This window comes from Lissotriton vulgaris, chromosome 1_1 (genome assembly GCF_964263255.1).
Source record: "Lissotriton vulgaris chromosome 1_1, aLisVul1.2, whole genome shotgun sequence".
NCBI classification, from domain to species: domain Eukaryota; kingdom Metazoa; phylum Chordata; class Amphibia; order Caudata; family Salamandridae; genus Lissotriton; species Lissotriton vulgaris.
Window position 1 is genome coordinate 197,235,923 of NC_141685.1, and position 16,296 is coordinate 197,252,218.

A 16,296-nucleotide genomic window follows, 5' to 3' on the forward strand; every position below is an offset into this window, starting at 1 on the left:
ATTGCCCCTGGTACATTTCGATTCCATCCATCGCATATACCACACCCAAGCACGTCTCCATAGAATGGACCTCATTGAGGACCCGCGCTGCTTGCAAATTTCATACACTCAGCGTGGAGCTGTCCTGATATACAATGCTCCTGGTCTTTTTACACACAATGTTTGAAGTCATTGGGGAACGCCTGACAGAGCACTAGCCGCACGTTGCACTGCTTGGATGTGTCAAGGATATCTCACCTGGGGGCATACTCTCAAGGAACAGCATTATAATTATTGGCGCTTTAGCGGCAGACAATTGCAGCTAAAGTGGCAATAATGGGCTTAATAATATGCCTTTGTGAATTCTCATAGCAGCCCATGTTCTGGTGTGAACCTGGGCTTCTATGGGAACTCTCTACGGCATATTATCAAGCCCATTATCCCCACTTTAGCGGCAGTTTTCTGCCACTGAAGCGGTGATTATTATAACTCCATGCTTGATATTATGCCCCCCTGGTCTGCGCCAAACCGCGCTACACTAAGGATGACTACCAACTCCCAAACAGAAAGACTGGCAGCGAGACACAGCATACTGTCAGGAGCAGCTCTTAGCATATTGGGATCTGATGGCGGTGAACCCGATCGAAAGACATTTGGGCTACTTGAGAGGTGTCTCTGTGGGTGGAGGCCCGCGACCTTGAGCTGGCGGATTAAGTAGCCCTGCAATAAACGATCTGACCAGCTGAGCACTCGCCCTTGCGTTGCAGGTTGGCTCTGTCATGGCAGCTCACAATCCAATTGCACCCACATATCTAATAGTCCTTTGGACTTGCTCAGTGGCATCTTTACCTTTTTCCCCCTACCAGGGTCTTCTGTTCTCTTACCCAGTTCTAGCAGGCGGGATGCACCAATTGTGGGCCATTTTAAACATTCTCTTGCTTAAGCCAGACCTAAAAAGCAGTGATGATGCACCTGCATCATGCCATTTCAATTACATACATGATGATGTAAACATGTGTATGTATGTGTCAGAACACATATGAGTGGAATGACTGCAGTGGCATTTGTTTTTTAATTTATTGACGCAAGATAGATACAAAGGACACTGCCAAGCGCGAGGCTCGACGAGCGCGCACTTAGGGCCCGGCCTCTCGGCTCCTCGCCACGCCCTTTGGAGAGTAGGCGGCCGGCTCGCCCAATGGGCGACCGGCCGTGATCCATTTCCGGGTCGGCAGGTGACGCGCATCCGGTGCAGGTGAGGGCGGAGACTCTCGCCTATTTAGGCTCTGGGAGTCGTGGTTCCGGTCTCTTGCCTCTCCTGCGCCAGATGTGCGGACACCTCGCCGCACCTACTTAGCTTAACTCCCACCCACCCGTCCCTTTGATCAGTAGGAGGCGTGGCGTTAAAGAGACCGTAGAACATTGACATGGACTTACAGAGTGAACGGGAGTCCTCCTTTTGCGTACTCCCTAGGCCAGCACTGAGGGGAGAGACGGTAAGCTCTCCGCACTGAGATTGGGCCCACCGGCTGGGGAGGCAAGGGCGCCAGGTTATGAGCCTCCTGGGATCCTGGGCAGCCTGGTGGGCGAGGGGTGGGCCCCGGATATGGCGGACAAGGACCAGAGGGCAGGGGCCCATCACTCAAGGATGCAGGTGGGTTCCACCTTGCGTGGGATGCTCAGATATGGAGGGGCGGGTCAGTGGGCCCCTTAGTGCTGGGGAAAATAAGTAACTAGTATAACTCAGAAATTTGAATGTCGATATTAACATGTTATTGATCTTATCAATTTGTAATATGTATTGTTTAGTCATGTTTATGAAATGTTGACAATTAAACATGGCCGTTTTACACTCACCCTTTCTCTGAAGAATGAATTTGATGGTGGGTCGTATCAACTGTCTTGGCGGGCGGGGAGCATGCTGGGAGGTCCGGGCTCTATGAAGGAGCGTGTAAGTTCTTTTTTAAGATCAACTGTGTTTACACATACACCAGCCTACATCTCTAGGCCTAAGCGGGCAGCTTATATGCCATGCCTCACTCATAACATTATTGCAAATCTCAGCAGTTGCCATCTGCAGACATTGAGAAAGTCTAGTTAACATGGGTGTCAACAAATGCAAACAATATAGACTAATTTAACAACCCCCAACTCCCCCACCACAAATTTAAATTGGAGCGATTTCTTTATGGTAATAACATTAATAAATATTCATGTTTCATGATTCCTGATAGCTAAGAAATCCAGCCCCAATATTAAAGGCCTGACTATGATCTTGGTGGATGGGATACTTCGTCGCACACGTGGTGGATGTCCCATCTGTCAAATTACAATTTATATAGGATATATTAGAATTGTTATTTGGAAGACGTGATAGCCGTCATGTTTGCCAAGATCGTACTCAGGCCCTAAATCTCATGATTCGAGTGGGTGAGCCGTCGTTTCCTGCAGCAGACTGGCATTCTTTCGGGCATACACTGTGACGGAGGTGTGCTGTGGCGCACCGAAGACAAGCAGGCTGCTTCAAATGGAGTGGGAGGCCAAGATGGACACCACAGGACAGGGGGGGTCGAACCCTTGCCAAGAAGAATAGGCAGAGGTGCTGTGATGCACCAGCAGAGAAAACATCAGCCCTGTGACTGCCAGATGTGCGGCGCTTGCACACAGCAGATGAGACAGCGCTGCATGCCATAGGGACCGCCAGTGTGAAACCTGCACCACCTGATGGCTGACTCCTCCACGTTCATGGGGGCTCTAAGACCTTTAGAGCTGTGGATTTATGACTCCATAACTGGGGCAGTGTCATGGCCAGGCAGCCGCAAACTGCCTCTTGCTGTGGGGGAGGCTGTTTCACACAAAAGGCTTATGACATTTACGTCATTTATGTCTCTTCCCTTATCCTCACTTTCCCTCCTCCCCTAACCCCCACTACTTTCTCGCTCCTCTCTCTCCTCTCCTAATGCATTGCTGATTGTTTGTTATAATGTTTACTTGTTGATCTTTTCCTGATATATTGTTGAACCACATTGTTGCACTTCCTTTCGTCTCTCCTGCCGTCTCCTACCGCATCCGCCCTATACTTATGACTCTCCTTCCCTCCTCTCTCAATGTATTGAGACAGAACTATTTTGTCTGATGCCCGATGGAGCTACTTGGTTTAGCTATAGGGGAGATGGGCCGTGGATTCCCTCCTTGGTCGTCACCTACCCAGTCGGTCTTTAGACAGACTTCTTTTCGTCTCTCCTTATTGTCTCGTCCCTAGCTCCTATCCACTCTCCTGCAAATCTCTCCACTTGCCTGCTGCTCTGCATACCCCATGTCCTTTGTGCCCTTTGACTAAGCACTCCTTCTCTCCTTGTTGGGGAAAGATCCAATATTTATACTCTGGAGTCTCAGCGAACCCGCTGAGTGAGTCCACTGCGCCAAGGGAGCCACTCACACTTGAGGTTTGGTATTGCACTCCTTGCCAAAGCACTCCCTCTCCCCTTTCTGGGGAGGGATCCAGTATGTAGGCCTTGGAGTCTCAGAGACCCCTCTGAGAGTGTCCACTGTGCAAAGGGAGCCTCTCGCAACAGAGATAGGGAAGTGATACCACTTCCCCTGGGATCACAGCTTACTGGACTTTGGACATTTGCCTTGACTCGTCTACCGGTTTGTGTCTCTGTGACCCTTCCCCTCCTCTTCCCATGCTGTGTCTCTCACCCTACCCTCCTCTTTCCTGCCTTCATTATCTGTCTACTTCCCCTGCTCCAACCCCCCTCCCCTGAATCTCCCACCTTGCCTGCTTTTCCCCTTACGTATTTGTGCTTATTGTTTATCTCAACCTTACAATTAACTATTCAATTCAATTCAGGGATTTATATAGCGCGCTACATACCCAGAGGGTCTCAAGGCGCTTGGAGAAGGGTGGGGAGTTACTTGTTGAATATCCAGGTTTTAAGTTGCTTTCTGAATGTTAGGTGGTTCTGAGTGAGGCGGAGGTGAGTGGGAAGTGAGTTCCAGGTTTTAGCCGCCAGGTAGGAGAAGGATCTTCCTCCCATGGTGGTTTTGTTGATGCGAGGTACAGCAGCAAGGGCTTGGTGGGAGGAGCGTAGCTGGCGGGAGGGGGTGTAGAAGGAAAGTCGTGTGTTGAGGCATTCGGGTCCAAGTTCGTAAAGTGCTTTGTGTGCGTGGGTTAGAAGGCGGAATGTTATCCTCTTATTGATGGGGAGCCAGTGGAGATTTTTCAGGTGGCCAGAAATGTGATCTTTACGCGGAATGTCTAGAATGAATCTGGCTGATGCGTTCTGGATGCGTTGGAGTTTTTTCTGAAGTTTTGCGGTGGTACCGGCGTATAGGGTGTTTCCGTAGTCCAGGCGGCTTGTAACCAGTGCGTGGGTGACCATTTTTCTGGTTTCAGTGCGGATCCGGCGAAATGTTTTTTTGAGCATGCGAAGAATGTTGAAGCAGGATGATGAAACTGCGTTGATTTGTCTGGTCATCATGCATGGTCCGTTGGGATGGATGCTTTTCCAAGGGATTCTGGCCACCACGAGTCCTCCCAGGCGGAGGGGGAGGTACCTAAGATAAGGACTTCTGTTTTGTCGGAATTCAGTTTCAGGCGGCTGTGCTTCATCCATTCGGCCACTTCTCTCATTCCCTTATGAAGGTTGGTTTTGGCGGTGTTAGGGTCTTTGGTGAGTGAGAGGATCAGTTGAGTGTCATCAGCGTAGGAGATGATGTTGAGGTTGTGTTGACGTGCGATGGCCGCGAGGGGGCTCATGTATACGTTGAATAGGGTGGGGCTGAGTGAAGATCCTTGTGGCACGTCGCAAATGACTTCAGTGGCTTCTGACTTGAATGGTGGGAGGCGGACTCTCTGAGTTCTTCCGGCAAGGAACGAGGTGATCCACTCCAGTGCTTTTCCTTGAATTCCGATGTTACTGAGGCGTGTAACAGGGTGTTATGACAGACTGTGTCGAAGGCTGCGGAGAGGTCGAGGAGGATGAGGGCGACGGTGTCACCATTGTCCAGTAGAGTTCGAATGTCGTCTGTTGCTGCGATGAGTGCGGTCTCAGTGCTGTGTTTGGCTCGGAAGCCGGACTGTGAGGAGTCGAGGGATTTGTTGGTTTCGAGGAAGGCGGCAAGCTGGTTGTTGACAGCTTTCTTGATGACTTTGGCCGGGAATGGAAGGAGTGATATGGGGCGGTAGTTTTTGAGTTCGGTGGGGTCAGCTGTTGGTTTTTTCAGAAGGGCGCTGAGTTCAGCGTGTTTCCAGCTATCTGGGAAGGTGGCGGAGGTGAGGGAGCAGTTGATGACATCTCGGAGGTGGGGTGCGATGATGGAATCTGCTTTGTTGAAGATGTGGTGAGGGCATGGGTCTGAGGGGGATCCTGAGTGGATGGAGTTCATCAGGCGGATGGTATCATCCGGGGAGATTGGGTTCCAGTCATTAAGGATGTTCAAGGGGGGTGAGGGTGTGGCAGAAGGATGTGTGGGCTGGTCTCCGGGTTGGTTGTCGAAGCTGTTGTGGATGTCTGCAATTTTGTCATGGAAGAACGAAGCTAGGGAGTCGCATAGGTCTTGAGAGGGAGTGATGTCGTTGGAGTTGGCAGTGGGGTTGGTGAATTCTTTGACGATGTTGAATAATTCCTTGCTGTTGTGGGCGTTGTTGTCAAGTCGGTCTTTGAAAGCGGCTTTCTTGGCAGTTCGGATCAGTTGGTGGTGGATGCGGGTGGCGTTTTTGAAGGCGTCTCTGGTGCTGGTGTTTGGGTCTTTTTTCCAGGCCTTCTCAAGGGAGCGACAGAGTTTCTTGGATTTCTTAAGATCATCATTGAACCAGGGGGCGTTTTTGTTGCCTTGTTTGATTAGACGTTTTTTCAGGGGTGCTAGGTTGTCGGCGCTGTTGGTAAGCCATTGAGTGAGGTTAATGGCTGCTTGGTTGGCGTTTGATGAGTGGGCAGGGGGGTTTTGAAGAAGCGATGAGGAAATTTGGTCGATGGTGATTTTGTTCCAGTTTCTTCGCAGAGTAGGTTGAGGATGGTTGTGGATTGTGGGGCCCGATTCACAGAATGAACTTAAGACTCAATCCTAAACTTACTAATATTTTGGTATTTACAAATGCACTTACTACTTTTGGCATTCACAGAATGCACTTACTACTTTTGGTATTCACAGAATGAACCTACTACTTTTGGTATTCACAGAAGTTAGGATTTTGTCTTAAGTTTGTCTTAAGTCTGTCTTAAGCCTGTCTTAAGTTTGTCTTAAGTTTGTCTTAATACAAACTTAAGACACAATCCTAACTTCCGTGAATACCAAAAGTAGTAAATTCATTCTGTGAATACCAAAAGTAGTAAGTGCATTCTGTGAATGCCAAAAGTAGTAAGTGCATTCTGTGAATACCAAAATAGTAGTAAGTTTAGGATTGAGTCTTAAATTCATTCTGTTAATCGGGCCTGTGGTCTTTTTGTAGATAAAGTGAACGCAGCTGTGGTCCGTCTACTGGAGAGCTGTGGTGTGACCAAAGGAGATATATTTGCTGGAGGTGAAGATAGGGTCGAGTGTGTGACCTGCGAGGTGAGTGGGGGTATTAACAAGTTGTTTGAGTCCGAGGTTGGTGAGATTTTCCAGAAAGGCGGTGGTGTTGCTGTTGTTACTTTTTTCCAGATGATAATTGAGGTCTCCCAGTAGAATGTAGTCCTTGGAGGGGAGGGCGTGTGGGGTGATAAAGTCAGTGATGTCTTCACTGAATTGTGCTCGGGGTCCTAGTGGCCTGTAGAGGAGGGTGCCTCTGAGTGTGGTCTTGGGGTCGGTGTGGATCTGGAAGTGAAGGTGTTCGGCGCTAGCGAGGTTGACGTCTGAGCTGGTTGAGATTCGGATGGAATTCTTGTGAACAATAGCGATGCCTCCTCCTGTTTGCTTGTAGCGGTCTTTACGGATGATCTTGTAGCCTTCCAGGATGGCAATGGTAGTGTCTGGGGCTGAGGAGGCGTTCATCCATGTTTCAGTTAGGAAGGCGACGTCCGGAGAGATGGTGTCTAGTAGATTCCAGAGGTCGATGGCGTGTTTGTGGACCGAGCGGGTGTTGAGCAGGATGCATTTTAGGTGGTTGGTGTCAGGTCTCTGTTCGGTGTTAGTGGATGTGGAGTTGGTCTTGGTGCCGTCAAACTTGCAGGAGTTGCAGGTGAAGGGTCCATGGGTGTGTCCGGGGGCGGCTTGAGCGCAGTCGGAGAGTCGGCCGGGGTTAAGGGCTAGGAGGGTAGAGGCGGCGTAAGTAATGCGAGTGGGGTGGGTGGGACGGAGGCCAGGGGGTCTGGCGCTGGGCGCGGTCCAGGCGCGGACGGGCGTAGACGGGCTTACCTTTGGCGCACCTTCGGTGCGGCCATAGCGCGTGGACGCTGCGCGTTGGGACATCTGTCTAAAATGGATAGTGGAGGGGGCGGAGCGTGGGAGGGTCAGCTGGGAGGCGGGAGTGAGGTGGAGGGAGGGTCTGGGAGGGGCCAGCAAGAAGCTCAACAAAATGGCAACAAACAAATGCTGCGAGGGTCGAGGGGCTATAATGCCAATCAAGCGCTACGATACAATGGTTCAAGGCAGCAGTGGAAAAGCGCTACGCACTAGGCGGCAGGTAGGCAGATTAAGACCCACAAACAAAACGTTTCAAAAATGCTAACTAATGCCCAGCAGTGGCGACCGCTTCGAAGCGCTACACAAATACACTTAAATGATTAGCAGTAACGTGGAGCACAATCGCAATGAGCGTTACACAAATACACATAAATGATTAGCACAATCACAATGAGCATTGTACCAGCAGAGAGGAGGTGGGGGGAGCGACCGTTCTTGAAGAAGGCAGGACGGTCACAGCTTGCACAAGGGCGAGGGCAGCTCCTAGTCTCTGTGGGTGGGAGGGTCAGCTGGGAGGCGGGAGCGAGGTGGAGGGAGGGTCTGGGAGGGGCCAGCAAGAAGCTCAACAAAATGGCAACAAACAAATGCTGCGAGGGTCGAGGGGCTATAATGCCAATCAAGCGCTACGATACAATGGTTCAAGGCAGCAGTGGAAAAGCGCTACGCGCTAGGCGGCAGGTAGAACTATGTAACCTTTGTAACGATGTAACCTGTAACTATGATCTGATGCTCATGTAAATCGCTGTGATACCTCCGGGTCTAGCCAGCGCTATATAAAACTTTTGGAAATAAAATAATTTCTTTTTTACTGGAGCTCAAAACTCCCCCAGCAAACCCGTGGCTAGAGCCCAGGCATGACCTTCTAGCGAATGAAAAGCCTCCAAAGGTTCTCTACGGTATTTCTTTCAGCATTTCTGATTGGATGTAAGACCTAGAGTGCTACAACTTGTACATTATTTACATAATTTAATGTCTAGTTATCCATCAGATAAAAGAGGCATTAAATCTTCCAGCCCATCACAAAAACCAACATGTTTGGGGGCATCGGGCAATATGAATCCCCCACCCCTGAGCCTTATCGTTTTCCTTTTTTTTTATCCCCAATGTAGCCTCTCTGCCAATCTTTCAAACAACTGTCTACTATTCTTGCACTGCTCCCACAAATTAAACATAGGATACTAACTTCATTTTTAACCTTCAATTTCAAATTCATTCACATTTACTGAGATTTTAAAAAATCAGAATGCAATTTTGCTTTTTTTACATGCATACACTTTAATAATCAGTTAATATTAGTTACTTTATAAATAAACGTGGATCTCTGGAGTAGACATTACCAACCTATAGAGGGCCCTTGGACCACAGGTTAAGAACCACTGCTCAGTAGCTCTGGCTGCTGGCTGCTTAAAGTCTGAAGTGTGTATGTGTGTGCGATGTTTATGTGTGGTGTGTTTAATTGCTATTGTCCAGATGGAAGACTATAAAGCTGAAACAAGGTCTGCTCATCTACATGGCTGGGAACGGTTTTAAGCACATTTCAAAAGTGCCTTCCCTTTGCCTGCAATTGATCTACCTTAATAAATGATAAACACCCTGATCTGTCGAAAGTGGAGCTTGCTCTGTTGGGATGGAGGAGGACTTTTCCCAGGAAACCTCAGACAAACTTTGAGAAGTCCTCCTGACTCACAGACATCGCTCTACATTCTAGTTCTAGTTCTAGTCCGGCATTCAGTAGTCTAAAGACATCAGTATTACATGTGAATGTGATAAGTCTCAGGTGATTGCGTGTCTGCCCATTAAATAGTCTTTTCTGTTCCAATCAGGTCTAAGGAGGATGATGTAGACTTTGGGGATGAAGATACAGACCAGGAGTCCAGCACTGGAAGTCAGGATGGCAAAGATCTCCACGGCCACCATGTACCTGCCCTTGGTGCTCAGGTACGCTGGGATGAAGGAGACCCAGACACTGCAGAATACCAGCATGCTGAAGGTGATAAACTTGGCTTCGTTGAAAGTAGATGGTAACTTCCTAGCTATGGAAGCGACAAAAAAGCTCAAAAGAGACAAAAATCCCATATAACCAACCACAGCATAAAATGCAAAGACAGAGCCCTCATTACACTGCAAGATCATCTTACCAGTTTCTGATCTGGTATCAATATCTGGGAATGGGGCAAAGAGAGTGAGCCAAATAGCACAGATCAACACCTCCCCCAGTGAGCAGAGAAGCACCAAACAGCTTGGTATTCGGGGTCCAACCCACTTTCTAAACTTACTTCCCGGCTTTGTGGCATTAAAGGCGATGAGAACTGTGATGGTCTTTGCTAGTACAGAAGACACAGCAATTGTGAAAATGATCCCAAAGGCCGCTTGTCGAAAGAGGCAGGACATCATTGAAGGACGTCCAATAAACAGGATGGAGCAGAGGAAGGACAGCATGAGGGAGAGGAGAAGGGTGTAGCTGAGATCCTGGTTATTGGCTTTCACTAGTGGTGTGTTTCGGTACTTAATGAAGATTCCCAGCACTCCCACAGTGAGAACGGAGAAGAAACTTGCAATACAGGATAATGCCAAACCCAAAGCATCCTCAAAGGACAGAAACTCCACAGTCCGTGGAATGCAGGCATCTCTCTGCTCATTGGACCATTGGTCTTCAAGGCACTTTATACAGTTTTCCATATCTGCAAAAAAAAGAACATAAAAAAGAATTAAGAAAATCATGTAATCGAAGAAATACACCTTCTGTGTTTGTGTTTTATTCATCAATTCAGTGCAGGTGTTCACAAACTGCAGGTTCTTAATATAGCTGCCATACTTATTTTAAATGTACTTTACATATATAAACAGGCGATGTGCTCTACTAGCTGTACATCGGATTCTAGCCATATTCCAATTTGCACAACATATTCACATTTGCACTTTAAATATATCAGACCCCATCTTAGTCAAAGCTATGTGAGTGCCAAAGTCCCATGTAAGACAGCAAGTTATTAATCGGGCAGGATGCGAGTCCTTCCCACATTATAGGCTCAACATTCTCCATAAACCTGGGCTCAACATCTGGTAGCATTGGTGCAGAGCAAATAGGCTTAACTCACAGACAATGTGGTAAGTATTTAGAAGTAACCCAATAATTAAAAACTCAAAATAACACAATAAAAATCCCACACCCAATTTCCAAACAAATCAAGAAAAATTAAATAAGAAAAATGACACAATATTTTTAAATACATTAAGAGGAACCGGAGATATAAATGTTTAATTTCTTTAAACTAAAAAGTGCCATGGGATGTGGTTGAATGGGACATAGGCAGAAGTTGAGGCAAATTGCGATGCACCAAAGACTGGCTAAGCCTAGGGCCTCGACTCGATCAAAGATTTTACCTTTTGAGTTAGGCTTTTTTTAACCCTGAGCAATGAACTCCGCTCCTCTAGCGGAAGTTGCAGAGATTTGGTGACTCCGCATTTCATTGAAGACACGGAATTCATGCAAGAATGCCCACTCCGCTAAGGAATGACATTTCTTATTGTACCCAAAACCCTTTGGTAAATCAACTTTACCGTTACATGCTAAAAAGCATATAACTAATTCACAAAAGTGAACTTTGAAAAACATCAGGCAATGAGAGAGGTGATGATTTTGGGGTCACCCCTTACCTAGGGGGAGGGCAAGAAAGCAGGTGCCTTGAACACAAAGAGCCTATCATGCTGAACGATTCGGTGGGGGTTCCTTCCTCCTAGGACCACCCCAAACAAAGTTATGGGCAAAAATACAATGCCAAACAAAAGCCCAGCAAAGCATTATGGGGCGAGATTCTAGATTTCAGTGAATATTATAGTATTAGCTCTCAGCTGAGCCCGAGAGCCTGCCCCTTGAGGAGTGTTTTGATATTGGATACTATAATATTCACTGCACTCTAGAATATCGTCCCATAATGTTTTGCAGGGCCTTTGGTTGGGATTGTATTTTTGCCAGAAAAAAGCCAAAAATACATGAATGCATTGCTTGTCACTGTAGAAGGATGTCCATGGGGACAGCAGACATTTCTAAATTTCGTGGGCGATTGTCCCTTGGGATGGTGGATGTGTTCTAAGGAGCTACGGGTGAGGTGCCATTTTTGTACAATTCACCAATCAATGGGTGGGGATGACTCTTGGACACTCTCTAACCAATGGGTAATAGGTTCCCGATTAAAACGTTAAACTTTTTCAGTATATCCTTTTTGCCCTATTATATACTATCCGATTGCATTCTAAAGTAAAATTAACAGGCCCTAAAAATAGTGTCAGAATGGCTGGCGTTCCTTGGGATCAAAAGGCCCTTCCCCAGATCTCATTTTATACTAAACTGTGAATAGGCAGGCCTCACCCTGATTCCTCCCAAATGTCTATTCCTGAAATAGGTTGAGCAGCATAATTCACATCCAGAAAAAGGCCCAAACCATTGTGTCTGCTCTTGGAGTAGTTTCACATCTCCTCAAGGAGTGAAGCACTGGCAGGGAGGGTATCATGAATAATAATTTGTCTACTGGAAATAATAGCTTTCTAGAAGAACAGTTGCTGTACATTTATCAAAAATCCAACATCAAAGTTGAGTTACATTTTAATAGATATTAAACAGCTGAATAGAATCGATGACTTTCTCCAGACCAAAGCTACGAAAATTGTGCTGCAATTGTACATTTGATTTTTTTTGTTTTTCTCATAGAAATTGCCACATCATCAATGCATTGAAAATACCTTCTGAGGGCTAGTCATTATAGGTAAATTATAGTGTCCTTGACTCTTAAATACCAATTCCGGGGCCTTGTGGACTGCATTGCCTATTAAGGAGGAACTTAGTTTTATTTAAAAGTAACTTGTTTTCTGGTTATTTTGACAGGTCTGCTGGTCAGGCTACACACGTAGGCATCAAGCCATACTTTATTGGTCAGTCTGTTGGCTGGTATTAAACATACTGCAGTCCACAGGCAACATTATACTTCCATGCCATCAATGTATTTCCTGCCCCACATATTATTGGTGTACTGGAAAGCTAAATATATCCAATAGGTGATTAGTCAATTTTACTATATTTTAGGGGTCGAGGTACACACACTGTGAATCAGACAAAAAGAGCTAAAAAATCAGCAGCATCACTCCACAGAAAATAGGTCTGGCCCTGCAAAAGGAGGCATTAATGTTGACACCGGCTATAAACCTCTTAAGTGTGCCCATCGGCCAATGGGCAAGGGAGGCACTACCTCCCCAGTGCATTTGTCAGACGTTGGCTGACCCTAGGGGGGGGTAATAAGGGCCACGTCCTTTATTTTATTTTCCAACAGGCTACTCGGGAAGAGCTTCCCTGGCCGCCTGATATGGTTTTTTATGTATTGTAATGACGATTGGCGTGCAGGGTGCGCTGACGTCATTACAGTAAACTGAAAGTAAACTGAGTCTATGGGTTCATTTTACTTTCAATGAATCAGTGCTAGTGTTCATATCTCAGCCCCCTAAGCAATGATGTTGGAATGGGAGAGTCTTCCCTTTCCAAGCTACTTCTGCCCAGTGGATCCTTGCTTGGGGATCGCAACAGGTAAGATATCCTCAAGCATGGAGCCACCCTCTAGCCACCTGGGATAAGGGGGTGGCCGCTCGGGTCAGGGTTTGTGCTCCCCCTTGGCAATTTTAATATTTCAGTCTTTCTATCTCCACAGGGGCCGATGGTAGGCAATTACCCAGGGACACCATGGCTATTTTGCAATAAAAATATAGGAGCAGGGGCAGTCTAGCAGAGGCATGACCATGCCTCCACCCAATATAAATGGGACAAGTCTTTTTGCCCCCTCCTGGGAGGCAGATAGGGGTAATTACCACCAATCTGCCTCCTGGGGGAGCAGAAAGCCAACTAGACGTCAGGGAATTTTTTGTTTTAAAGAAAACAGCATTGAAGTGGAGTCTACCCACCATGGGTATGGCTATGCCCCCACCCCAACTAAATGAACCCACAGTCTTTTTGTCCTCCCGGGGGCGGAGATGGGTTAATTACATCTGATCTGTCATCCGGAGGGCAGAAAGGCCACCAGACACCAGTGAATGTTTAAATATAGGGGTAGCAGCTGCCAAGCATGGGCATGGTCATCCTATCACCCCAAGAAAATAGCAATGCTCAAAGACTTCATCACTAATATGCCCCAAAAGCCTCAGATGCCTCAATCCCATCAAAATCACACCGCAAACCTCAGTGCCTGGCCCTAAGATGGCCGCCCATCGATCCACGCTCAGAACTTCTCCCCTAGCACAAAACTACATGGGGGAACACCTCTCTTTAAGCTAGGGTAACGTAGCTGACAGAGAAATGTTATCCCTAGATCAACGCAACCCCAGTGATCAGAATCTCACCACATTTGACTGCAAATACGAGGACTCTAGACGCTGACTGCTGAGTCGCCAAGAACGAAAACGAAACTGACACTCACGAGGTACGAGTCCATTTTGCTCCCCCAACCGGGACAGGGTAACTATCTTCCTATAGGGCTCTGTTGCGACTTTCAGAGACTTGATCCCCCTCCGTACAGTTCCCTCACTATGGCTCTTGACATGCCAACCCCCCACCCAATCCCTACCTACATATCAGAAAATCCACGGCCTGAACTCATACACTATTACCTTCCCTCCCCACCTCTCTACTAAAATGAGACGAAACTTCAAACATAAACTATTCCGACAACACCGAGAAACCCTATTTATAGACATCTACCACTCCGCATCCAAAGGTCTCATGAAGATGGACCTAATTTTCCACACGGAGAGACCAGAAGACTGGATCTCCACTCTCAGAGCTCAACTTCACATCGCCAACACCACATCCACACCTCACAGCAACAAATTAACATCTCTGCTCCCTAATTGCTCATCTAGAAGAGGGACCACATCCGTGACCATCTACACTAACGGCACTATACTCATTCAGGCAAACAATGAGAACTTCGAAGCTTTTGACTCCCTCTTACCATCACTCTGATCCGCTCTCCCCCACCTGCCTCGACCCGCCTCAACCCTACCCCCACCTACAACTAATCGGCCCCAATAGGCAACAAAACCCACACCACCACACGCCCCCACCGTCCAGCTCCCCTGAGTCTCCACACAACACAACACCCCTACCAAGAATGCGCCACAGCTCCCTAAGGAAAACACAAACTCACTCCCCTATTGGACCCACCCACCGCAATCTCACGAATGAGCCCCGCCGACAGTGACCCCTATCCTCACTAGCTCCCACACAGATCTCAGAAACTCTAATTCTTTTCTCGACCCAATCTACCCCCCTCCCAGGATTACAATAAGGGGCAACTCGTCCTACACAATGAGTAAGAGACAACACTCCATCAGCCGACCTACACCACAGAAGGCGAACCCCCCCAAGATGCCCCCAACCCCTCCCACGACTCAGTGGGGCAACGACTTGCATCACTAGAAAACTAGATAGACTCGATCTCCCAGGGCCTGAGCAAAATCCTCTCCAATCTAGATAAAGCACGCAGACCCCATCAATCCCCTCCCTGGGTTCCTCCACCTGCTAACACCAACAGACACAAGAGCCCCTCCTAGCCCTCAGAAACCCATGAAACTCAACCTCAGAGACCTCCAAGACTGGTCACGGAACCCTGGCCACAAAAAGCCTCAAGAATTACAGTCCTTCCCACAAGGGCTCAGAGACGCTCCAATACTGATACAAAACCCTTGGTCTCAAGACCCACTAGAACAGAAGCAGCAATGTCCGACAATGAAGGATCCGTTCTAGCCTCCTCCTATGACACACCCTTCTTTGACGCCCCTAAATCCAAAATCCAAGTGATCACGGGTCTCCGAAAAGACCCTCCCTGCACAAAACCCCCGAGACCGCCCGTCCTTACCAGCCTACCTAGAGCGCCCAAAGAAAAGACTTCCAGCAAAAAAGAGTTTTTCACCAACTGCTTGCTCATCAACTGCAGGTCGGCTTCTCTACATGCAACTGAACTAGCAGAGGCCACCCTCTCAAATGACATTGACATTACATTCCTCACATGGTGGGGATAGCTCAATGAGCTATCCCCACCATGCTTAGACATGCTGGTACCCCCAGGTTTCTCCCTCATAAATAGAAAAGACCAGCGAGGGGCAGGGGTAGCTATGATCCATAAAGACAACCTGGTCATCACGGAAATAAATTCATACGACTACAACACATTTGAATGTCTCTCAACCAACATTAAGACCAAAGATAATGGATCTTTACTTTGTCACCTTCTCTATCATCCTCCAGGTAAATCAGCCGCATTCGGAGAACAATTATCTGACATGATAGCTCACGGTGCACTCGGTGATGCCAACAATCTGATTCTAGGTGACCTGAACCTACGATGGAACGAGACCAACAATCCGATAATCCAATCGCTATTCAGTCTCCTCTGTGATAACAATATAATCCAGTGCTGCACAGAGGAGACGCACTATAAAGGAGCCACCTTGGATGCCATCATCGCTCAAAGAAACACCATCACTATCAATCACACACTCCCCGTCGACTGGTGAGACCACCATATGATCCTATTTCATATCAACCGACTAACTCTCTCTCAATCTCCTTTGCAAGACCCCCCAAATGGTTGAGAAACTTCTCCCAGACTCCCATAGGAGTCCTTGAAGAACAGATAAGCTCACTTATTCATGACACCAATGCCCACTTCTCCACTAATGACCTCACTGAATGTTACAACACAAAGCTAGTGTACATGCTTGACAAAATAGCTCCTTTAAAGCACAATAAGAGTAGAGCTATCCCATCCAGATAATGGTTCAACCCCGACCTCAAATCCAAAAGGAGAAAACTAAGAGCCAAAGAAAGAACGTGGAGAAACAACTCTACCTCCATCCTCCGCGATCAACTCAAATCAGCCCATAGGA

General features: G+C 47.5%; 1 protein-coding gene across 1 annotated transcript in view; it reads right to left on the reverse strand.

Annotated features, from left to right (window-relative positions):
• Positions 1-9,141: 9,141 nt before the first annotated feature.
• The window catches only part of LOC147738167 (vomeronasal type-2 receptor 26-like), a 312,087-nt gene continuing 304,932 nt past the window's right edge, over positions 9,142-16,296 (reverse strand). The window contains exon 3 of the mRNA XM_086952167.1: positions 9,142-10,049. Within this exon, the coding sequence (XP_086808293.1) occupies positions 9,142-10,049 (908 nt within the window). The remainder of the gene's footprint in view (positions 10,050-16,296) is intronic.